Source organism: Notothenia coriiceps, unplaced genomic scaffold (genome assembly GCF_000735185.1).
Source record: "Notothenia coriiceps isolate Sejong01 unplaced genomic scaffold, NC01 NC01_scaffold00020081, whole genome shotgun sequence".
NCBI classification, from domain to species: Eukaryota; Metazoa; Chordata; class Actinopteri; order Perciformes; family Nototheniidae; genus Notothenia; species Notothenia coriiceps.
Window position 1 is genome coordinate 690,449 of NW_011352782.1, and position 25,440 is coordinate 715,888.

General features: G+C 40.3%; 3 protein-coding genes across 6 annotated transcripts in view; all 3 read right to left on the reverse strand.

The window, feature by feature from the left end:
* lmx1al (LIM homeobox transcription factor 1, alpha-like) overlaps positions 1–4,231 on the reverse strand; it is a 16,230-nt gene extending 11,999 nt beyond the window's left edge. The window contains exons 1-3 of one of the 2 annotated variants that reach the window (XM_010779336.1): positions 4,118–4,231; positions 2,111–2,199; positions 1,117–1,306 (exon numbers count right to left, since the gene is read on the reverse strand). In XM_010779336.1, the coding sequence (XP_010777638.1) occupies positions 1,117–1,306; positions 2,111–2,171 (251 nt within the window). In that variant the 5' untranslated portion in view covers positions 2,172–2,199; positions 4,118–4,231. Of the gene's footprint in view, positions 1–1,116; positions 1,307–2,110; positions 2,200–4,015 lie in introns of both variants that reach the window. The other variant, XM_010779335.1, reaches the window with a different exon arrangement.
* Positions 4,232–4,688: 457 nt separating this feature from the next.
* On the reverse strand, positions 4,689–17,712 carry gmip (GEM interacting protein). 3 transcript variants are annotated; one of them, XM_010779337.1, is made up of 21 exons: positions 17,369–17,712; positions 15,890–15,980; positions 15,320–15,413; positions 15,120–15,159; positions 13,009–13,134; positions 11,824–11,888; positions 11,558–11,665; positions 11,353–11,433; positions 10,953–11,114; positions 10,684–10,821; positions 9,914–10,104; positions 9,536–9,627; positions 9,386–9,448; positions 9,178–9,267; positions 8,954–9,096; positions 8,675–8,851; positions 8,442–8,579; positions 7,764–7,963; positions 7,346–7,670; positions 6,708–6,810; positions 4,689–5,966 (listed from the first exon to the last, which is right to left on the reverse strand). In XM_010779337.1, the coding sequence occupies exons 1-21, from the start codon at positions 17,412–17,414 to the stop codon at positions 5,374–5,376; spliced, it is 3,066 nt and encodes a 1,021-aa protein (XP_010777639.1). In that variant the 5' UTR covers positions 17,415–17,712; the 3' UTR covers positions 4,689–5,373. The 3 variants fall into 3 exon arrangements, with proteins under 3 accessions (XP_010777639.1, XP_010777640.1, XP_010777641.1); XM_010779339.1 differs by lacking the exon at positions 6,708–6,810 and having other exon boundaries at positions 5,857–5,966; XM_010779338.1 differs by lacking the exons at positions 15,890–15,980; positions 17,369–17,712 and having other exon boundaries at positions 13,009–13,129; positions 15,320–15,408.
* Positions 17,713–18,087: 375 nt separating this feature from the next.
* Positions 18,088–25,356, reverse strand: colgalt1a (collagen beta(1-O)galactosyltransferase 1a). The gene is made up of 12 exons (XM_010779341.1): positions 24,977–25,356; positions 22,406–22,516; positions 22,205–22,322; positions 21,565–21,699; positions 21,268–21,472; positions 21,043–21,162; positions 20,502–20,578; positions 20,267–20,373; positions 20,040–20,172; positions 19,834–19,961; positions 19,531–19,737; positions 18,088–19,440 (listed from the first exon to the last, which is right to left on the reverse strand). Exons 1-12 carry the CDS (start codon positions 25,195–25,197, stop codon positions 19,173–19,175), a joined length of 1,830 nt encoding a protein of 609 aa, XP_010777643.1. The 5' UTR covers positions 25,198–25,356; the 3' UTR covers positions 18,088–19,172.
* Between the last annotated feature and the right edge of the window lie 84 nt (positions 25,357–25,440).

Below are 25,440 nucleotides of genomic sequence, written 5' to 3' on the forward strand. Positions count from 1 at the left end.
CCTCCACTTACTGTCAGATATGTCTACACCCACACACACACACACACACACACACATCCAAACACACAGTGGCCTGAACAGCTGAATGAAGAAACAGAACCTTTTAAATGTATAATAAGTGTTATGGTTGTGGACATGATCAATAATGGTTCTATAAGTATTTGACACAAACAGACAAACCCATCTGCACCATTCAAGACAAATAATTTAAATCAAAAAATGACCATGCAATTCTAAATATTTGGGGATCTTGACCGCACTATTTTAATGAAGTTGATGCTGTGATTTTTACCAAACAACTATCAGTAGAACACTTGTATCGCCTGGAAATCCACAGCGATGCGTAGGTCTTTTGATGCATGTTTGCTTAACATGTTAACTTTTTCTAAATCAGACTTAAATATTACAAAACAAAAATGACCTTTCTTGACACCTACATTGATTAGCTGTGTGTCAAATGATGATTAATGTATTGGTAAGGTCCAGCTGTTTCAGCATGAAGAAAGCAGCACTCTCTATGAAGTGTGGTCAAGTGTGTGTTTTGTTGTTGTTGTATTCCCCCTCCCCAGATGTTAGCTGTAAACATGTAAACATGCTTTTGGACAAGTTTTTCATCAGTGCGTCTCATATTAAGTATTTTGAGAGAATCTCACTCTCAGCATGCTGACAATAAGAGCCAAACATCTCTTGTAAAGCACATCTAGGTTATTCCTAATAATCAGTACTCAATGACTTGACTGAGAAATACAATTTTAAATATTTTGTGTTTCGGTTATTTTGTGTTTTATATAACCACACATAGCCACTACATTAATTGCAAACACCTGCTAAATAATAAAAAAGCTGTCAATGAAACGTTGCCAGGGAGAAAACCCCTGAAAATAAAGCTAGTTGAAATAAAAACTTAGCCTGGTTTTATTCTACAAGGAGGACATGTATTCTTGGAAAGCTGTTTTGTAACCTGTAGATTGGCATATAAATAAGAGCATCAGTAGCCTGTTTGAGTATACTGCTTCCACTGTTGCCCTACTCTCACACACAATCAATGAGCCCAAATAAACAGTGAACACTACTTCGGAGTGTGTCTGAACTTCAGTGTGTGTGTTTTGCTCTTACTTTTCATAGTCGTGTTTGCAGTACAGCAGCCGGTCTCTGCAGTAACAGGTCCCGCTGAGCGCGCTCAAACACACGGCGCACTTGACGCAGGTCTCGTGCCAGGAGCGCTCGTTCACGCGCAGGAGGAAGCGGTCTGCGATGGGAGACTCGCAGCCCGCACACACCTCTCCCCCACCTCTGTACTCTGGACCTGGAAGGAATATAACAAAGCGTGGACAGAGACTCAGAGGCAGGGCCAAGTATTTAAAAAACACTGAGGTCATGTGTCCCAGTCTCCCCAATAAAGCCCCACCCTTGGAAATGTGTTTACTCCCCCAAAATGTCCTAATGGCCCAACAAAATCAACATAATGTTACATCAATTTTAAATAATAATATTCTTCGACAAAATCAAAACAATGGGGATATTAAATTGTACACAAACACTGCTGCCCCCTTAGACGGAATTAACAGACTCATTCAGAGAGAAACCCCGATTTCTAATATCATTTTTTTCTCAAGTTTTAAAATGACGAGCAAGATTTGAATTGTAAAATGAATAAATATATTTGTGTGTAGTTGTAGTTTATTGTACTATTTAGCAATATCGTTTTGTTTTGTTTCCTGGACAGAAAGATAAATACGTTAAAAAAAAACTATGACAACATTAAAGTGTGTGTACTGTCGTTTTTGGTTTTGGCATTTTCTTTTATTCAATGTGTGTTTCTTATGTTACCATATCAATTTTGCCGTCAGAATGATTGTATCATACTTGCAGGTTTTCTCATACACTCACACTATTCCTATGGGAATTTATATTGTGGCAGACTTACGCAATGCTACATTCAACTTGATCGTGATAATAGTCTATGTTACCTCTTGTTGTTGGTCTGTATAGCCTCAAATGAACAAATAGCATACCCACGTTTATGACGAGCCCTTATATTCTGGTAACAGGCCAAATATTTATTTTTCATTGCAAGGTTATAAAGTTTGGGCCTTACACGTTAACTCACCGAAAGGCGTTGAGGATGGAGGCTGCTGCTGACAGGGTTGCGGGCTGTCCTCTGTTTTCATCCCTTCTCTCCTTCCCTCAATGTGATCGCTTCAAAAAGAAAAAAATGCACAATGTATTTTTTTAAATATTTTAAATGTATCATTAATGTTTCAGGAGAACCACTGCAGTGATTACAAAACCAAAACAAATACATTAATGAGACACAATGTAGGCCGATGCACGCAGATTAGGAATGCAGTCATTCAGAAAATAAACTATAGCCTATGATACATTTTTAAATGATCAAAATAATAAGCTAAATTTAAACTGAAATCCCAGCTTGGATTTCTTTTAAGTTAATATATACAGAAATAACTGATAAAAATAGAAAAACATAAAATACGAGATAAGTTTCTTCAATACAAATCTAAATAAAGGAATTAGGCCTAAATAGGAGAACCAAAATTATATTATGCATATTTTGGTTAAAAGCTTGAGGGCTCGATATCGAGTTTGGTCAAGTCAAATTTGGCATTTTAAAATGAAATCTCGACCTTATAATAATAATAATTCAATATAATAATCAAAAAACCTAACAAAAAAGATGTGTGCAATTTTAATCACAAAAAACAAAAAGTACGTTCAAATATTTTTTTTAATACCAGTTTCATTTCAAACGACAACGTTTTGTTGAAATGACTGTATTCTATTTAAAGTGTTCTCTTTAATAACATTTTCAAGGTTCCAGGTTATTTTTCCAATTTCAAATTCTTTCATAATGTGTCAAATGTTGCAGACGCATTGACAGACGCTGACGGCAAATGTTGTCCTACACCTCAGCAAATGTGGAAAAAATGTGTTTGCGGAAATAGACTTTGACATTCTTGTAACTTCTCTACAGGTTCTTCAATGTTGATGCCATGCTGTGGCCGTATCCGTCTCTGTGGAATTACTTTTTTTTTAGGCTCGCTAAATTAATAGGTCTATATAGAGTCTAATGTTCCTGTTGGATATCGACCTTCAGATTTATGTTGTGGTGTTTGCAAATAAGGTTGTTTTAAATACATATATATAATCCCTTTTGGGAAGGCTTGGGGAGTTAGCCTGTAAAATCCACAGATATTGAATATCTTCGGGTAGGCTAGTGCCGCTTTGCAATGGGAAATGAAATAAAATAAATGAATTATGTAAATACAGCTAATCTGATAAGATGTGTTGCCTAATTGCAGTTTAAACATTACTGACATATTTTAGTAAAGCATCAATCATTACTCTCTGATAATGAACACTGGAATAAAAATGTTCACAAATATTTAATAACCTTTCTGCAAGTCGCCTGGAGATATAATTGAAGGTAATATAATTGCCATATCATACGAGGATCAATAAATTGTACAAAGTTGGTTTCAAAGCGCACTGGGGGGATTTACGGGCTGAGTGGTTTAAAGGTAATGACCAATCCTTTGAGCTGGGAATTAATATACAAAGAAGAGGAAATATGTTAAGTTAAATGTGAAAATGTTGAAATGGCCAAAATACGAGATATTCCCCGTGTAATAAAAGATATTCCCCGTGTAATAAAAGAAAAAAGTGGAGTTTTTATGCGTATTTTTGTGTCCAACAGCTGTAAACTAATGTGATAATGACATTTTATCCACGATAAGCATCAGGGATTCTCCAAAGCAGACATTTGATACTGACCACCAACAGTAATACAACCGCTTCTCTTCAGCTGTCTGTATTAACAAATCAAATGTAATAATTGATCATTTGTTTACCTTGGCAGGTTAAAAAGCACAACATAATGTAAGCAAGCCCTGATGCGGGCATAAGGAACACACTCATTCAAGAAATAGCCTACTAATACTTGTGAATCACCAGCCTGCCTTCACTGGCAACCTGTTCTTGAGTTACGTAGTCCTACCTTGAGGTGAAGCACACTCCTGCTGAAATCTCAGTTGGCAACATTAAAACCTGGACCAACTTTCGACCAGTAAATGAACAGACGCGTTCACAGATTGTTCACCTGTATCTCACAGTCCGGCGCGCATGTTGCCTACGGTAAAAATCCAAATACCATGATGACCCAAACTATTGTCTATTGTCTCTCCCGTTTTCTTCGCCAGCCGTGTGTGCGCTCTGACTTGTTTTGTGCGTAAAAAGGCGCAGAGGGAGGAGATGGACACACAAGGAGGGAGGGAGGTGCGGAAGATGATGAGGGGAAGATGAGCGATGATGCAGCCTATTGATAACTCAGATGAGGATGATCTTTCCCATTCTCTGTTCAAGGTTAGACGGAGACTTAATAGGACAGTTGGTACAGGAAAATACTTGGAGTGAGACATTCATCTATCTCCAAGTGGGAAACGGGAATCTATTATGAGGCAAATATTTTTTTTATGCTATGCTTAAACTGCCTGATTCTGGAGAAAAGCTATTTATCAACAGGACAAAGGCAGATGAAGATGAGAAGACTTAGAGAATCATAATTCCATCTGGACATCTGAAATTGCTGCGTAACCTTATATGGCATTACACAGGTGTATAGATGAAATAAGGCTTATGTGGAAGTAGGAAAAGTGACATTTCAAAACATGTAATTAGAAATAACTGATTTATTGCCCTTCTGCTATTGTGTCTGGCATGTTTTCTCCACACACTGGGAGAAGACCGCCCCCTTGTGTCAGAACAAGAAGGGTGCATGAAACTTAACATCAAAGTTGAAATATCTTCACATGACACCAATGAAGGCATATCTGAGTTTATGTACCACATAATCTGCCATCTGGAGCCTATAAACATGTATAAAGCACAACAAACATGTAACAAAATTACCTTAAAAATACAACTCTTGATGGCAATTGAATTTTGCTGATTATAGTATGTTCAGGGAAAGACTTGATACCTAGTTTGCATCTCCTAACCTGCAACTCAAAGAAACTACATATTTTGAATAAAACTGATACATAAGTGAACCTATCTTGTCTGGTCTGTGTAGAAGACAGCTGGATGGTCTCCATATCAACATCAAATCAAGGAAATAAAAGGCATTTGTATCCAAGGAAACATTAGGTCTAAACCTTTCAACTGTGTTCCCTCTAAGAGTGACTCAAATGTGAGTTCAACACATTTAACTTTATGATGACTAAACCTTCATTAAGTACTTTACTTGCATAGATATTTCAGTGTAAGATGTGAGAGCATGTTGAGAATTAATGGTTATATGTCCTCAAGTGTTTTTGAATCCTTTCCAGTGAACAGTCTGGATATGTCTCTAGCTCCTCAGACAAAGAGCTGCTCGTCCTTCCCTGAGAGACTACGCCTCAGTTTCAGGCCAGACAGGATCTTCTGTGCCGGTGAGGTAAAGTTCATTTCAACAGGACACAGAGCCGGCCTCTGTCCAGTACCCTGTCTGTTACAGGACATATTTTTGTTCTGAGCACCCTGACACCCAGATGCCACCGCCTGAGAACACTCATGTCCTGTGCTGACTGATGTTTCAGTTAATATTGAGTCAAGTCCCAGCATGTACTGCACAACCTTGCGGGGGCTCAGAGGGACGTCCACTTTATTCTCTGCTGCAAAGGTGGACTGTTGTGGCTGGGGGGTGTCTACATTTTGGGAAAGTCTCTGTGTCCGTGGCTCTGGAGAGGAGCTGCGGCTGCTGTCATTACTTCCTGTACAGCCCCTCTCTGAGGCTGCAGGCTGTCTGGCTTCCCGGCCCGGGTAGGGGAGTCTGGTTCCTGGGTTATGATGACGGTAATATTTCACAGGCTGCCTGGTGAAGCGATAGTGTGGCTGGGTAACCAAAACAGAATCCGGTTCCCTCACAGGCTCACCCTGAGAGTCGCTTGATGCCCCTCTCATAGCCATGACTAAAGCAGAAGAGGAAAAAGAAAAGTGATATAAACACAGGTTATTGAGTACAGAAAACTTGGCTTTCCCTGCATATTGTTTTCCAGACATTTCAACCTTACCTTAAAACATTCACACAGAGTCTGTATGGAAAGTCTACAGAGCAGACTGGATCTATATACTGCATGAAGTGTTTACAACTAGGTGTGTTCTGGATTTGAGGTTGATAAATATGTGTCCCAAAACTCAAAACTGCTCTTTTTTTGCCACAAAGAAAGAAGCACCTCAGAACTACAGAAAGAGTAAAGCAAGCAAGAAAAGATTAGACGCAATGCGACTCACCAAGTTTATAGATACATTCAACTAGATGGGTAGCAGAAAAAAGGAAGAAAATCTGTTTCTATAAATAACTTGAGGAAATGTGTAAAGCGCTAAGAAATATTGAAACTGTTTACACTGGAAACTCTCTGCTTCCACTGTATTTGGTGCATAGGGAATTAATGAGTAACCGTAAACTAGAACAAATCATCGGTCTGTGAGGAATAAAGTAAAAGAATCAGGGGCTGTATGAGTAATACCTACAAGATCTCCTAAAGGATTAATTAAACAATGTCCTCAAGCAGCAAAGGTACAACATAGCATCACAATCTCTTACCAATTATACCAACAACTAAGACCTAGGCATCTATAAACTACATGACATCAACTATGTACATCTTTTCTAGTCAGGAGGAACTGCTCTATCACTACGTCCCGCCTACCTGCTTTCTCATTGGCTTCAGGGCTGAGCTGGTCCACTGCCTCATTGGATGAAGACTTGTCAGATATATAACCCTCACTTGACTGCCTCTTGATTGTTCGACTCTGTTGGGATGACACAAGTTGAGTGGTGCAAGTGTTTACAGACCACGTCCAGATCTGACATACTGCAGAACTATGTCATTAATTACTACTGGATGATTCTGCCGCATTTTATTTGCAGGTTATTTAAACCAATTCTACGACAGATACTGTTACTTTGTGTCTCTAAGCCATCTGGTACAACCACTGTAACTTACTACAGTTGGGTAAACCATTTTTTGTTTATAAACCATAGCAGTGAGAGGTCCACACAGTATAGCTTGACAGAAGGCGGTGCAGGTCAGTGACTAGAAAGCAGGAAGAAAAAACAGCAGCTGCCCTGCGTGTTAATCCTGATAAAGGTGCCAGGTGCTGATTAAGACTATTAAAACAACAGCTAAACAAGTAGCTCAGCAACAAACTCACTCTACCCTCCTTTTTACCAGAAGCAGCAGTGAAATGCTTTTTAAAAAAAAAGAAGAAGATTGTGTCCTGTACAAATCCATCACTTGAAAACATCACTAACTCTTTGTTTGAGCTGAATGTTTTTGAGACTTACTTCTAGTGAGTGTGGCCGCTCTCTGGTGGAGGTTTCATGTTCAGAGCCGGCACACATTTCGCCATCCAGGGCACAGGAAGCTCTGGGAGGGGTGTCTGGAAGAGGTGCAGTGGGAGCTGGAGGAGGGGGCATACTGTGTCTCCGCTGAAGGCCAAAAACCTTGTCACGATGTGTGATGAGGAACTCAATAAGGACAGACTGGTAACTGGTCTCCAGCAGGGCATTAATTGACATTTCCGTAGACACCAGAGGGCGCAATAGTGTTGGCCCAAACACTATCCCCAAATTGCTGGGGGACATCTTGTTCTCGTAGTTCTCTGAAACTCTGCGAAACCAGAAGGCACACACATTTAAAACTCATGAAAATTCATTCTACTAGGAGGGTCGGCTAAAATGTAACCAGATGCTGCATGCTTACCTTTGGAGGTGAGACATCAGGTGCTGTAAGGTGGTGTAGCAATATGGATGGAGTTTCTGTAGCAGCTTTTGCAGGTTGTAAATGATGTCCATTGTCTCGTTAGTGTCTGGTGCCGGCTCCCTTTCACTCAGGTGCTGAATGGTCCTTCCCACCGTGATGAAATGATGGTACAGGTCAAAGGTTAGCAAGGGATCTGGGAGCTGGGAGAGAGTCAGGAAGAGAAAGGTTTAAAAAAAGTAATTGGGAATTAAGAAACATAACTTGTTTCTCAGAAATGTGATGTATTATAAAATGTCCCTTGTAGTTGGCATGAAGACTTTTTTTCCCGAGAAAAGTACAATACAGTACAGCATGTTTAATTTATGTAATTAAAATTCACTCCTAAGAATTGTGATATTGAAGGTATTGGTTCAAATGTGTATTTTAAAAGGGTTAAAATCAACACACAGTTCTTAAATATTAATGTAATACAGTTTTTACTTTTATAAATAAATAATTAAAACCTCCTGAAGAACAAAAAAAAAAGTCAATCACTAATATTCTTTACTGCACGCATGGTGTTTGAAATGAGTCCCTAGTGTCATAGCCCACAAAGGCAAATATAAATAGCTTGGTCTTGGGAGGACTTTTAATCAGCCTTATTCAGTCAGTGAAGTGATTTGGCAATGACTCGTGTACCTCCTTGAAGAAGTGCTTAAGGATCGAGGTAATGTCATGTGGTGAAAGGTCAGAAAGGTCCACCTGCTCCTTTTGAATCTCAAAGGCTTGACAAAGCTTCTGGATGCGAGGCTTGGACCCACTCACACGATACATCCCCTGAAAATAAAAAAGAGAAGTAAGAAACTGTTAGGAAACCACAACTAACTTGATGTCTCTATAATACATTTGGGTGACTGATATATGAATAGTACCTGGACTGAGAGGGCCCGATTCTCAATCTCAATTGTGCAGAGTCGCACCACAAAGGGGACCTTATCCGGCTCGTCCTGACACATCAGAGAGAGGTCCACCCCGAACACGGTCCCCTTCCTGTTCTCACACTCCAACTGACACACCTCCATACACTTTCTGTGCATAGCCAGACCACACTGAAGACAGGTACAGTACATTATCAACCAGTTTCAGCACCATTCATTTCTTGCTGTTCTTCTCAATACTCCCCATCACTGTCCATCTCCCCTATTTCTTACCTCCTCACATTCGACTCCATTGACAACAATGTAGTTTTCACAATGCTTGCATTTGACCATCTTGCTCTTCATCTTCCTCAGTCGGTGTGTCAGTGCAGCTCGTGACAGCGTTCGCACTTTGACTGGCTGACTGTCAATGTATTCTGAAGGGAGAAGTAAAGGACACAATCATGCAGTGTAATTCCCATGTTGGGTTTTGGAGGCGTACAATGGCAATAACAAACCTGTCTCAGAGGCAACATCTCGTTCGTCCATGTCGTCTGATGACACTGTCAAAGTGGATGCGGTTTTGGGCAGCCTCCTATTAGTGTGCGCTTCAATTATATATTGCAGAAGAGAAGGGACACAGTAGAGGAGAAAGAAAACATGTTTATCTCGAAATGTTTTCATATGCACGTGACAGAAAAGTTACTGAAAAAAATGCAGACTTACCAGGGCTGGACAGAGATTCTAAACTGCCTCCAAAACTCTCACTGTCACTGTACCCTGTTCTCCCTTTTGCACCAAAACACACAAGAGAACAATAATGTCAATAAAGTGCAAAACGTATCTCATTACAGTGTATAAATGAGAAGTCCTTACTGCCATCGCTGTGTTGTCTGATAGGGCTATCATCTGTCACAGGTGATGAGTCTGGCAGAAAGCTGAGAGGGTTACTGGTTTTTCGCTTGTTCCTATCAAACAAAAAGGTGGTGGCAATATTTTGAATGAGTTAGTTGAAGTGCATACAAAATGTAAACTATTTTTAACTTATAACACACTTAAAATGAATAAACTTTCCATTTTAGATTTGAAGTGCTTCTTCTAAAACATTATAAAAAGTTATTCTCTTAATATTAAGTTACATTTCTGTCCCGAAACATTTAGATTGCGGTACATAAAAGACCTACACGCTCTCATGATATCCACAGTTAACATCACAGCCAAAGTGACATCAGAGACATCGGTCAGTTTACGAACCCTTTGCATTGTGGTACATAGTCCTGGAAGGTAAAGGTTTGAGGAGGTTGTTCGGGGCGGTGCTTGCTGAGGATGTAGTTCAGGTAGGGCTCTCCAGGCTCCAGGGACCTGCACGTCAGCTCCAGGTTCTGATACCCGAGGGGAACCGTCTCTGAGTGCTGCCGCTGGTAGTAAAACATGTTGACTGTGGCCTGATGCAGAGAGGAGAAATAGTGGGGAGGCAAAGCAGTGATTTTACTGTGCTGATTTATCAGGAATGTTTTAAATGTAGTAAAGATTACGGAAATGTTGTAAAACATGACATGACTGTCAAAATTCTGCAAGGGTATTTCCTTTAAATGATCCCATATTGAGGCAAAGTGTTGCAGACCACTAAGCACTGCTTAAGTAATTTATTATATTCATGTATTTGACATATATATTTATATATGGTTTACAACCAACTAATAGCAAATATTTAAATATGTGTGATTTTATACAAAGGGGAGGTGTTTTATGCATTGTCACTTCCCTTCTGAAACACTGGTGGTACAGTACATAATTAATAAAGGTATTCTGATTACATCCTTTAGCTTATGCTGCTTTAAATTATAATGTAGTTAAAAAGCATTCAGGAAAGGAGATTCCCTCTGTGATTAAAATAAATACACAATTATTTCAACATGTCCTTAATTAATACCACAACCATGTTTGAGGAAGTTTGGTCAGAGACTGCTGCAGTGAAGAGGAAGCAGGCAGCCAGAAAGACAGATTCAGAGTTTCATACCAACCTCCTTTAGCACAGTGTCTCCTTGAAAGATGAGCTTGCGAATGTGGGAAATAATTCTCTCTTTGGCCTTCACTAACTCATCCTGGTGGATCTTGGTATCACTAACACACTGTCTGTACAGCAGCTCTGATTCCACCACCTAGGGGAGAAAAAGAGAAGACCTGAGAGCTGCACATTTCTTCATGTGTGTCATTATAAACACACAGCAGAATAATAACACACAGTAAGTGTTCTATACTACAATGTAGAGTGCATTAAGGGGACATTCACCTTAGCCTGGGCGTCATCCTTGGACTTCCGCCTCTTGTCCAGTGTTTTCATTCCAGCTATGTCGTCCAAGGCTTTGGCAGTGATAGCTTTAGCCTTTAATAGCTCATCACAGCGCTGGAAGTATTGCTGTTGAGCCTTTTTTAAAGCTGACACGGATTCGCTCTGGAAAACCAACATGCAAGCAGAAACACAGAAGAAAAACCAAGCAGATGAGTCTGTTGCTAATGTGCAAGCCATGTGCAGTCAACATTTGTTAAGCATACATCAACAAGGAAATGCTTCAGTCTTGCTCAGGCATCCAGTCCGTAGGAGTGTGATATATTTAAGCTAAATTCGTTTTGACAGTGTAATAAACTGAGCTCAACCTCAGCCACACTCAAGATATTCCTAATTCACTTACCATCTTTCTTTGTTCTCTTGCCCACTGCTCCTTAAATTCCCGGCGCCACTTATCAATCTCATTCTTCTTAGCAGCCAATGCCTATGGGAGAGAGATATTGGATCAAACAGAAAGTCATAGTTACGTACATACCCGCCTCAAAAAGTCAGAGAAGATTTATACTAAAACTCAAACTTTTTGTTTGTGTGTGTGTGGGCTTCCATACTTGGTGACAGCGGTTTTGTTGCAGTTCTGACGTCTTTCTAGAAGAAAAACTGTTCTTGATGTCTTGGTCTAGCGCCATTGTGTAGATATGCTGCAGGGGCATCATTTCCTACAATGGCAAAAACAGCTTCAGACTTAATTTCTATAGTAAACATTGCTAAGATGTAAAATGTCCCATGAAACAACTCACATTACACAGTGACACATGTGATAACCACTTAAACATGTTCTTGGTAAACAATAAATAAATAAAAACACAAGCTGTACCTGCTGTCCAACATTGGCTTTTGCTCCTTCAGCTGTCTTCATTACATTTTTGGCAAATTCTTGTTCTGTCAACAAAATCAATATTTTTTTTAACTTACACGACAAGATAGTGTACATTGAGAAAATAAACAGAGTTGGTCGGTTGACGGGAACCACAATATTGATTGACGCTTTTAGCCTTGATTTTCAGCCTTGATTTTCCTTCAGATTAACCTGACATTTACTGAAAAAACGAATCGAATCTTCGACCCATCACTTTTTGTTTGTTCCAAACTTCATCACTTTTAAGAGAGGTATCAAATCCTGGTTAATTCAGCAACAAACCTGCAACCATGTCTAGTTTTTAAATGTAGTGTTTTGCTTCATGCAGATCTGTTTAATCTACTACTTACCTCTCAGTTCTAATGCCTGAGTTACACAAAAGTACTTGTAGGGACAGATATTGCAAACTAGCATCTGCTAATAGCAATAAGCACAGTACAATTGTCCTGTATACTGTATCTGTCCATATCAATTAAACCAAAAATACATTTCAAGAAGATAACTTTTTTTAAACAGCATTTTTGTGTGTTGATACCAGCAAAAACAGACACATCTGTTTGCTTATTTATTCCAAAGGCGCCCGTCTCCTTTATTACCCTGCTCTGCCCTGTTAATCTGCCCTCTAATCCTTTCTCTCCGTGTGTGCAGTTTGTGGTTCACTGAGGTGAGTGCACCACCCTCAGACACCATGTCATGGCAAGTTACAACATGGTGTTTTCCATACAACCCAGTCTAACCTAAAGTATTGGCTCTTCATCCATGGACAACTGAAGCCTGCTCACTACTGTTACTCTTTCTGACTGTTCTAGGAATATGTGGGCGTCTTGTTGCTATGTTTCTGGGACAACAGTTTCAATTTGGTAAACAACAACAAGTTTAAATCTGTTAGACATCATTTGAAAAGTCCCACATACTTATAAATATAATAGCCCACACATAAACACTGATAAATAGCAGTTTTTCCATGCAGTGGATTATCTCATGTAGAGACAGACACATTTGCATTTTCTAAGTCACAACTCATATTTTTCTGTGTTCAGTTTATATTCAAATGCATTGGCATTGTAAGCACAGCAGCCTTGATAGAACCACTACCATGTTTTGACACTAATTTGCATTTTACACAACAGTTTTCTGGCTTACCCAAGCTGATTCTTTTCTCCATCCAGGCCAGGAGGTCTTTTGCGTAGCGGCACCACATCTTGGTGTACTGCATTGCCGTCTCTACTCCATCGTCACATCGACAGAGAGCCAGATCCGCTTCCTGGACTGAGAGGGAGTACATCACCATCACTGCTGGCTCCACACACTCGGAGCTGGACCCAGCGACCACACACTGTCCATTAGGTCACACACACATTTCTTTCTGCTCCTCAAACAGCCTTCAGTTTAAAATAATCATCTCTATACTCTAGAGAGAAATCCCCCAACTGGACTTTTATCAAAAATGTCACTTAAAAAGAAAATGGTCGTCACAAACCCCACACAGGAAGCAATGACTGCATTTGTTAGATCAGCTCCTCAGAATAAAAGTCCTGTGGTTTCAACAGGTTTCAGAACAGTACGCACAGTGGGTGTATGACTCTTTGAGTAGGCACATATGGAGAAGTGACCTGAGAGAGGGTTGTTCTATGGACCAGAGAGAAAGAGCTTTAGCGAAATAACTTCCCTCCTCTCCTCTCTTCCTCTCTCTGCCTGGCCCCTCCCTCTTACACCTGTTCACTTATCATAGACAAGTCCAGTGCCAGTGTGCAGTATCAGTCCCCCTCCTGTCACAGCTCTTCTGTGGTCAGGCAGGCAGGGTGGTTAATGACAACCACTCTGCTTCTTCCTCTGACTCACACCAAAACTGGGCATTTGTGACAAGCATGTGTTCTCTCAAGCACTCCCCACGTCACTTTCTTCTTTCCTCTTAATGTCTGTGCTACACTTTCACAACATTTGCAACACAATTTCAAAATCTATTAGAACATATCCTTATTTTCTTCTGTAAGCAAGAGTTAGAGCAACAGGTGAAGTTCAAGAGATTGAACTTTGAATGATCCACAGTTCAGTTCCAAGAAGCAGCTTTGTTTTTAACTGAGCATGCATGCAAAGCCAGAGAGAGTGCAACAACTTCTCCCCTCACTTCCTCACTCAGAGATGCAGATTTTTGTTCTGGTCTGTTTTTTTTTCTTTTCAATCAGACACCTCATCCAGTCAGTGGTATACAAATCCAAGCAGGGTGATATTTTGTTCTCTGTCTTCAAGCAAAATCGAAACAAAAACAACAGGCAGTTCAAGAAAAATTAGGACTTAGATTGTGTGCCAGGGTTGACCTCTGGTAGACTTCCTCTCTGTGTTTTGTTTCAGGAAGAGCTCTGAGCACTTTCAGAAATGAACCTCCGAAAAGATTCTGTGCCGCCACATGGGTTCCTCCCCATGCGCTCGGATTGGGGATTATCCTTGTCAGGTCCAGATTGTGAAGTGACAGGCTTTAGAAGAGCATCAGTGAGGTTTACCTCTTCATGGTGTGTGACTTGAGTAAAGGGTGGGGGGGGGGGCTGTTGGTAGGTTTCCAACCCCAACCAATGGAAACTCATGAAACCAGATCGCCAAAGAGCATGCTCTAGTAATGTGCTTAGTGAGACTTGATTACACATATACAAATTAACTGGTCTCTTTGCAGTGTGATATAAGGAATTACTTTTAACCGGATACAGCAACAATGGCTGCGTTTAACAGAAGTGGATTTGGACATAAAGCTAAAAGAGGACATTGATGACGCATCTACAGTGGAAATAAAAAGAGTTTGTTGAGCCTTTTATACATTATTACTACCACTGTGTTTTTTTTTTTAAAGCTATCCAACCTGTAATTCCTAATCTCTTACTGTGGGCTGTGACCTTAAGATCAAACTGAGTTGGAGTACTTGGCAAAGACAGTCTAGTCCTTTTCTCTTTCTACACTATATTTACTTTAATAGCGTGCTTAACACTGGCGCTTCCTTTTTCAGTAGACCCCTCTTGCGTCTGAGGCCAAAACTGGCAGCAGCTGTCTCGTGCTTTAATCCTGGACCTTTATCCTAATCTTGTTACAACAGGGCAATTACAACTCACTGCTAATTACAAGAATAGATTTCAAGATAGAAGAAAATAGACTACTATATAAAATGAATTACATTTTAAAACTGACAGCAACTGCCTCAAACAGCAGAGCACAAACTCACACACATACACACACGGTCCTTTTCCTCTCTTTGACATAAATCATACCTGGTTGGTTTCCATCCAGTTCATTGGCCTCAGCACATACCTGTGGACAAAAAGTAGCCTGTTTTAAAACAGAGTTTGACTCACTAATCCTCCACACACAATATAATATGTGGGGAATAAAATGATAGTAAGTGCTTTCAAAAAATAAATCACAATATAAGTAACAGACATCAGTATTAAGCTAGGTATTGATTCCTTACAGAAACATCATGCTGCTCTGTGGGATCTGCGCCTTCTGTCGAGATGGACTCTGAAATGGACTGTGAGTCTATGTCTACCAGATCCTCCTCGGAACTGAAAAGTGAAATAATTGATTGGGAGGGAAACACAGAAAAATGTAAATAACAATACCTATAAAGTCATAGGGTTTGTTGGGGAACATATTACAAAAACATTACCTGAAGCTTCCACGTTGACGACAGATGTAGGAAACACATTAACTGCACATGTTGTTGATCAGTATCACACACAAATTCCTTACATAGATTTAAAAAATGTGGTACCATTGCATGAAACAATCTATGGTGAAAGATCATGCCTAGCTGGCTGAGTTTAAAATTGTTGGATTATGGCTTTGAGTTGACAACTCTATCTGAATAGTTTGATCATGTTTGGTGTACTCTGACCAGCCATGCTTACAGCCTGATTGAATGAAGTCTCACTAACAGTTTTTTCCCCCATCACGGTAATCAGATTACTCTGAGCAAACCCAGAGGTGAACGGGACAAGACGTGGCTAAACTGTGCGATTTGTAAATGTGAAATACTTACCAAGAAATTAAAGATAACTCAAGATTATCAAAGTCTCTGAAGATCTCACTGTATCGCTTGGTTTCAGATTTACGTTGCACTTTCTTCACATCTGGAATAAGAAATGGAAAGATCGTGTAAGTAACATCTATTTATTTAAGAACAACATTGTAGATTTGAGATCTTAAAATGTGATCTAACCACCAAACACAGACCATACAAACATGTATATATAATCTCAACACAAAATAAACATTCTCTTTTTATAAAAAGTAGAGTGAACCACTTCATTACAAACCAGAGCCTTTTGTGCTTTGTAAATAAATAAGCTTTACGTTTTCTAGAAATTCAGTTTTCTTTGTATTATAATGCCTCAAAAACAAACGTAACTTTGTAGGTACGAATGATGAATAAGCCATGTTGCTCAGACCTGCTTCTCACTTGACATTTTGCTGATGTGTTCATTGAAACATACATACATGCACTACTCATTACCACAGAGGGATCAGCTAAACAACTTATGTACAACATAGCATTAGTATAATGACTGTGCTAACAAGATCATAGGGATATAATTATAATGAATGGATAAATAAAAAATCTAATTTAGTTCCTCTGAAGTCACGGCTAATAGGATTTCCTTCATATTTCTGAGAACTTGGTCTAAATGTAAACCAAAATATAATGAGGAACAACACGGTTCATCTTGATGACAAAGTCTCAGTCTAATTTACTCCCACTAGTAAACTGATGGTTCACTTTCGGGCACACCAGACCGTTAAAAACTGTTGATTTACAACAGACAAAAAAAATGAGAAAAAGCCTCTCAGAGACGTCTACATTTTGGTCAACCACATCCTGTTACCAATTTCTGTCACGTCCTATAAAAACAGCCTTTGTTTTTCACACCAGCAGTGTTTCAGTATAGGAAGGAGAATTGAGAGGCAATATAAATGTTTCATCAAAACTAAAACACAGAGTTTAAGTGTCAAATAAAAAACTATGGATGGTTTTTGTTTGCTGTTTTTTATGTTTGTGAATTGAAGTCACATGTGAAATGTTCCTATGAACTAACACACATATTGCAAAGAAATCTACTTAACTGTCACACCAATCTCAGTGATGTCTATAGTTCATATTCTATTGTGGGCAAAGATACAAGAAAGCCATGTCTTGTTAAATAAAATTACAGACGTCACACAGAAAAAAACGAACAAAAACGTGTCAAACGGATGAAGAGTTCAGGAAGTTCAGCAATCCTCCTTTGACTAGGAGGATGACACACAGCATTTACAAAGGCAGAACCAGGCACATTAAGCATACACCCACAAGCATAATGCCACTTCAGCAATGTCAGCACATTTCCAATTAGCAAACATACATATCAAAAACCTTACAAGTGTAGCCAAAACAGTTTCAACATACCAACAAGCCTGATGGGTTATATATGAAGGCAACATTTCCTCAAAATTAACTCAAGAAATCTCATTCTTTACTCACCCGTGGCTTGAGGGGAATCTTTGTTAGGCACTTGATCTTCTTCCATTTCTACACTATCACCACAGGAGCCAGACCCTACCGTCACCAATCACACATCACCTGCCCTTAAGGTCAAACTGCAATACACAGATAAATGTTGAGGGGCAGGAATACTGCACTGCAGAGCGTACACACACTGACAGATTGTTGGCATGCAGCTCTGAGCTTGCTGCCGTTGTGCTCTTAGATCTTCCTCTTGTAGAGTGGAGGTGGACGTTTTTTTTGTTTTTTTGTAAACCAACATGGAAGAGGAAGTGTATCTTGCAGTCACTGTAGGCCCCACCTACGCTATCACAAGTTGCAACTGTTTTTTTAATTGTGTCACTTTAGTAAGAAAAAATGATTTGACATACTGCTTGTATGACAAATACAAATGAACTACGTATAAATGCTTTAAATGGCTCACCACAGTTTTGTCACATGCATTTAGCATGGTACATGAGGTCTGAATAAACAGCTTTTTAACAGAGAAATCACATGCAAAATTTCACAGTAAGAAATGTTCTGTCAAAATATCCACATTTGTTTTAAGAGTTAAAAGTTATGTTAGTGATAACTCACACCTTTCTTTGTTCTCCCCATCTTGTAAAATGTGCACAAACTAACATTTACAGAGATACATTGGTTACACAAGCATTGTAATACACAATATCACAGCAATCACAAATTCAGCTTTTTTAAAAACACAAATGTTTATTTATCCTTGGCACAATGCACCACTAACATTTTGTGCAATATCTGTGGGTGAACAGCCAAAAGAACAACAAAGCCAAGACAGAATAAATATTTAGCAAATTGTAAGATAATACAAACCTTTTGTTGTTTGTTTTTCTTTTCCAAGGGACATTTTATGAAGACTTACACTCCCAAAATGCTCAAAATCAGATTTAACTGAAAATGATTAAGAGGTGGAATGCCTGTTTGGATGTGGCTGGGTGGGTTCTCTTGAAAGGGAACTTAAAGGGCTTAAAATACTAAGTTACTCCCAAATCAGCAAGTTTGAGGCGTGTAAAGTGGTTGGTCCAACCATAAAATTGTCAACAGCGGGTTTAGTCTGGAAACAATCCCAAAGTGGGGAGAAAAGACACAGGAATAAGGAAAAGCATTGGTATACTGAGTAATGCAACTGTTGATTGTGTGTTTTGTTGCTTTGGTAAAAGGAAGCTCTGGTTCAAGCATCTGAAGTGATGGCTGATGGATATTCAACAAAAAAAAAAAATGAAGTTTACAAAAGACAAAATACTAAAGTATCAAAGCAAAAGACATGCAGATGTATCTCATCTTGGATAAAAGCATTAAAACATTATTTATGGTGATTTAAACATACAAATATCTGTAAAAGTCATGATTTTGCTCCGTCACATTCAGTGTGGTTACACTCAAATATATGTTTTGTCTTGAGAATGCATTTAACAGAAAGCATTTCATATTGTAATCTCAAACAAGGACAAAGTTAAATGCCCAATTACTGAAGAGTTAAAGTTGAATTGCATTCTTTGCAAATATATAAGTTCATTTCTGTATGACAGACAGAAGTTGGCTACTGCAAATGCCATTCCAAATGGCAAGTCTAGTGCCTTTATAAAAGTAAAAATGCCAAACTGAAAACGTGACGAAAAACACAAGACACCCCTGTTCCCTTTTTAACTTGTCACACTCCTACAAACTCTGATCCAGGGATGTTACACAAAACCAAACATTTAAAGCTGAGACATGATTAAAAAGGTGGCTTGTAAAATACTCCAAAGCTCTCATCAAGTTGCTTTCATAGCTCCTCCCGTGCCGCACTGTCCAAAGGCGACTGGAGCACATCTGAGTTCTGGGCCTCAGTGCTGATCTCAGCCTGCTCCCCAGTCTTTCCTGCGCGCCCTCTGTCCCAGTCAGTACGGACCTTGTCATTGTCCCACACTGTGGAGGTCTCTGTGTCGCTGATATAGCCGCTGTCGCCTGTGTAATGTGTTGGATACACTAGAAGAGGCTCGGCAGAAAATGCTTTTAGGTCCCTGGTTTCAAACTGTTTCATATAATCAAACCTGTGGAGGAGAAGGTAATGTCAGTAAAAGCAAACACAAATAAATCAAAATGTATGAGCAGAAGTGATAGTTGTGTATCTGCACACTTACACAGGGTGTTTATTGAACATGATGGGCAGAAACTCGTCCACTGGCAAAATCCGCTTCAGGGGTTCTGCTTTCAAAAGCTTCTCCGCCCCTTGTAATGACATCATATAGCCTAGAGTCCAATATGAATAATCTGCTTCCACTAAGTTGTGAATATTAGGCACTGCTTTCTCTGGGCGATCCACCTGCATTCTTTTCCGACCAATATAACTGGAAAAAAGAGATGGGAAGCAAGGCGTGAGAAGCAGTTGCTAATTCAGGAGATTTAAGGACAATTTGAAGGTTCTGAAGGAGGCACAAACTCACATGAGATCCCAGTCCAGCCCTTCATCCTCCACCTCCTTCATCAAGTTCATCAAGCGCCGTTTGAAGAAGATCTCAAAGCGCAGGTCATCTTCAATCACCAGGGAGGTTTCCAGTCGTCGCTCCACAATCTAAGTCCAGACACACATTTATCAATCACTTATCCGTCTGGTTCACAAACGTTCAAATGCTTGGCTTCTTGTGTTCACCTCTTTCCAGATGTTGTAGTGGGATAGGAAGCAGCCCAGCTCTCCCTTTGTCAGTGGGCGGTTATGGTAGGGGTCATTGTATCCAGGGAGCATGTGGATGCCTAAATTATGAACTTCACTGATATTCATCCCTCTGAAATAGACATGAGAACAAATGTGACAATGCAAAAAAGGGGAAAGTAGGTGCTAAATAGGTGTAAAGTACTCATTAAATAGAGTGAACTTACTTTCCATCAACAGCTGCAATGACCTTGCATTTTATCTTCTGCTCATATAACGTACTCATCATACGTTCTCGGCGGTCAGTGCGCCTCGGCAGGTTGATCATGAACACCTACACATGGACGAAAGTGGAGCCAGTCAATGTAATAACAGGTTTCTAACTGCAGGGGAGGCATTCAGCACAGCAGTGGAAAGAGGGCCATTTTTGCAGACTCCATCTTCACATCACTCGATACTCACCTCATCGAAGCCCAGTTTGTCAGGTTGTTTTGTAGGAACAGGGACGTATTTGGAAGGCATCACTGGGGGATTTCGCACTACACAGTGAGAGGGAAGATGGATGCAGAAATGGTATACAAGTGATATATAGGAATCCCATGCTGATAGGTAGCTTTAAATAAAGAAGTAGGAAGAAGAATATCAAGCAAAAAGAGAGTTACGGCCCGTCCACACAGCGGCGTGCGTTGAAGCTTGCCGGCGGGCGTGTCTGAAACTCGACCAACAACCAATCACATGAGTCTCCCGCCCCTGACACACAAGCAGCGGTTTGATTGGCTAGAGCTTGTACTGGCATATGATTCGATTGGCTGACGCTTCTGCCGAGGCTTCAAAAGTTGAATATTGCTCAACTTTTGCAGCGAGCCACGCCAGAAAAGCTCCGCTTCGCTTCCCACAATGCAGTTCGGCCTTCAGACACGTCCACCGCCAAGCTTAAACGCACGCCGCTGTCTGGACGGGCCGTTAGATGCAGAAGTAAAGCCCTCAGTCGGAAGCTACTCACCATTAACCTCCAGCAGGGAGTGCAAGAAGCTGTCGGCTTCGTCTTGCAAAGTATTGTGGGATCGCAGAGGCACAGGGAGGTTACCATAGGTCTCTTTGTTACACACAAACATTTGAACATCTGTAGAGCAGAGAATTCAAATGTTTTACAAATATGGAGTCAAACCACGTAGGTTAAAAAGGTTAGATACAAATATGTAGATTCAAGCATTGAATTGTTTAATACCTGCCATCCGAGCGGAGAACGCAAACACAATGATGTCGTCAAAAGCCCAACTGTATTCTGGGTGTGGCGGGTGAAAGGCCAGCTGCCTGGACGCCTCTTTCCTGAGGTCTATCAGGAAGGTGGAGTGGACCATTGGAACTGCAAAACAGCCCTTGCGCACATGCTTTCTTATGGGTAAGTATGCAGGAGTGCGCTTATAGTAACCCTAAAGAAAAAGTGTGGTTTAAGAGCATTCTTAATATCAAACAGAGCAGCTTTACGTACACAAACATGTGCATCCAATCAACAACAAAGTACCTGGGAGGTCATTGCACACCAGAAGTTTGAATAGGCTGCACGGGATTCGAGCATTGGAGCAATGATGGTCTTGTTCTCTCCCATGAGCTTCCAGAGCATGTCAGGATTGGTGAGGAGGTTATCACAGTCTGCCAGCTACACAAGGGAAGGAAATCAAGTGTTAATATGTTTGTGAATTGTTGAAAAGTGTCTAAAAACCTAGATGTTAAACAAACCTCACTGACTGCTCATCTCAGTTCTATTTTTAAGGGTGAAGCGCTAAAATTGGTAGCACAAAATCATTGCAATTCTGGATGTAATTTGCTTCACAATTATACCCCACTGAAGCTGGACAATGTTTGCTGGTCTGGGGAATACAAATAGAAACGTGCAGGGTTTTAAAATATAGTTCATGTCGGGTTAAGTTTGGTGTCAGTGTAAGGATCCAGATAAGCTTTAACCATATGAGACAGAAACATATAACTGGGGCAATTTTGAACACCCTTCCTTGTGACAAAATTACAACTGTGCTTTGACTCTGTACTTAGCCTTCTGCTGCTATTATTGTACAATAGAGAATGTTGTAGAAGCACAGGCTCAAAATTGCCCAGAGTTATTGTGCTTTACGCTGTGCCTGTGAAGAGCAGTTTTGTTGACCTACCATGAAGTAGTCTGCCCACATCTCACGAGCCGACACCAGCGCTGCTTGCCGAAGTTTCATAACATGCTCATAACGGAGGTCTGTCCATTGTTTCGGACCATCCTCATCACGATAACCTCTACAGGAGACATTTGGGTAATGGTCAGACTGAGCCATTTCAGAAATGCATGGTTTCACCAGAGACTCAAGTAGATAACTTACTGGGGTTCCTCTTTTGGCCTCCACTCCACATAATGGTAAAGTTTCTGCATCTTCACAAGCCAGTCCCGCAGAATGCCGGTGGTGTTGTCCTTGTTATGATCAGTTGCCACCCTGTCAATAAACAACAAAAGGTAAATGATTAGAAAGAAGTCTATTCAACACTAGAGGGGTTGAACATGTTCAGCAAGTGAGGCCAAAATAAGGAGAACAGTAACATTGGTTGAATGTAGAGCACAAGTACCAGACTGAACGCAAGATCCAAGAGTTGAAAAACAATACCATGGCTCAGATAACAAAAGCCCAGTGTTCAATGTTTGTAAGCACTTTGTCTGCAGCTGTGGGAACTGACATGAGTGTTAATGATACCAACATCACATAACAAAGACACTCCATATCTTATTGACATACTATAGGGCAGCATATCAGACTCCAAGGAGTACCAATTCAGGAAAGTAATAAGAGCGATCATACTATATAAAATACACACCATTATAAAAGGTGACACTTTTGTCTGCAATAGCTTAAAACAAAAGGAAATGATTGGCTCCAGCCATTCTTGAGGACAAATGGGAAACCAGATGAACACCATCAAGGTCATTACAAATGCCTGAATTTCTTTATAAAAAAAGTCGGAGAAATCCTGCCACAAAACAAAATCCAGGGTCTTCCGGGCTTCAGCCATGTAGTTTAGTTTGAGGGCAAATATATTTCTTGCAAAAAGAACATCTGCACTACAGCCGAGTTCGTTGTCTGTTTATAGGGACGACAGCCAAACTTTCCCAGACATATTTCACGTGGATCTGTGAGAACATAGCAGCTCCTTGGTAAACCATTGCATCCCTCAATCCTGCTGTGAATCCATATACATCCTTAAACGTTGAATTACACTCATTTCCATTTAATCTTTAGCTCAAATAAATATTTGATTAAAGCATAGTTTTGAACAATGTATCACTGGTGCTCTAAACATACATCTCTACCAGTAGTGTTACCGCTAAACTACCATTGCTATTTTAGAGTACAAAATCCAGGGCTTAGATTAAAAGACAAGATTCACATGACAATTTGGCCAATTCTGATTTTCCGTCTTGGCATGCTTACAAGCAGCTGCAAAAAGCTTTAGCAGAGGGCATACAGCATAAAGTGTTTATAACATATTGCAGCTGTGTGGATTTTACAGATGTAGATTAATGTGCTTGCGGAGCATGTAAACATCACGGTTCTTACCTCAGCCATATGAATAAAAGAAGAGTTCAACAGAGAACAACCAACACAATAAAAGGAAAATCAAACAGTGGCACTTATGAAAAGCCCCTCAATAAAGTCAAATGTCACATTGATGAGAGAAGAGCATACCTCTCTGAGCCCTCCAGGCAGTCATGCTCACTGCTGAGAAGTCAGGGTATAAACATTGTGGGCTGTTGGAGCATGTTGTTATTATGTGAGAAAACCTCCCTTTCACTTCCCTAAACTTAGCCAGCGCACAGCAGACAGATATTTAAGAGGTCTAGAACATCCATTTGCACCTTCCACAGGATCATTTTTTTTTTATGTTAAGTCTGTCACAAGTGGGGTTCAACTGTTTTAACCCTTGAATGTTGTGGAAACACGTGTTTAGTGAGCCATAATAGATGATAAATTACAACTAGGTTTTAGTTTCCATAATCACATATACTGTATTTGAAGTTGCCCTGTTCCTACACAAAGCAAAATAGGCAAATTGTCCCATTTTCACAACTTTCCATGATGAAGGGATGAAAAATGAATATAACATTTCCATTAGAGGAGTAAAACAGAATGAAGTGAAATGAGTGTTGATCACTTTGTGTTATAGCACGTTTTGGAAGATCAGTTATTAAACTTTTACTGACTACATGCTTGACAGTTTAAACTTCTCCCTATAGCCAACATAACTCCTCCCAGATGGGGTCCTTTGAAGCTAAAGATTTACAAGATGGAGATCTGTGGGATATAAAACATTCAATTACTCCAAATAACACAGAGGCCTAACCCGCTGTAAGGAGCTGATGCAGGCTGGAGGAGAGGAGAACTTGTATGAGACTAAAAGGTTTGTGTGTGCATTAATGGACAGTGCAGACTCAACAATAAGTCACTTTGTTAGGATTTGTGTTAAATCATACAGCTCCCCTTGCGGCAAGATGAGTCCCCTCCCCTCCACGTATACAGATCAATGCAAGCCCCCCTGATGATGAGCAGTGACCAGATGTGCTCACCTCTGTACGACCACAGAGACCACCTAAGGTTGTTGAAAGTGATCATTCGTGCTCTGATGTCGGGGTCAGTTATTCGTTATTCTCCTGTTTGTTGAGATGTGTGTGCATAGTTGAAACTCGAAACAACTTGGATACATTGCACCCCGTCATTGCCTGGGGGTCCACCCCATTCCCACCCCCTAAAACTGAGTCTAGCAGCCACCAATGCAGTTTTTATGCAAAACAATTCAAGAATGAATCTTACTTTTAAACCTTAGCTAGCGACATGGAGTTTAAATATACTTCTTAGCTGCCTACTAGCTTGCGAGAAAGCAAACATGTCCTAGTATCAACTTACCACAAAGCCATACGGTCCTTGGGATAGTTAAGGCGCTCAATATTACCGAGGAAATACGGCAGAGAGTGCTCGGAGTTCCTGCAGATGAGGGCGACGAGGACCCGTGGCGCGAGGAGCTCAGACTCGGGGCTCCAGCGCTCCTCAGCGAAGTATCCGCGAGCCGGAGAGCAGCCGGACAGCAGCAGGAGCACGGCGGCGGGGAGCCAGGCGAGCCCCGGCATTGCGGCAATAAATTAAGAAATATATATAATATAATTAATCTTGCTACAGTTGTGTCTCCTGATGAGACACTGCTATATAAAAGGCGTCTCTTTACTTTGCGCGGTCATTGCAGAAAAAAGGGAAATCTCTTCAGCAGCTCCTGATGTGACAACGCTGCAAAGTTGAGCATTAAAAGGGATGGGGTAGTCTTAAAGGGGATGGACTATGGAGTATGATAGCTCAGGAAAAACCAAGAGGCAAAC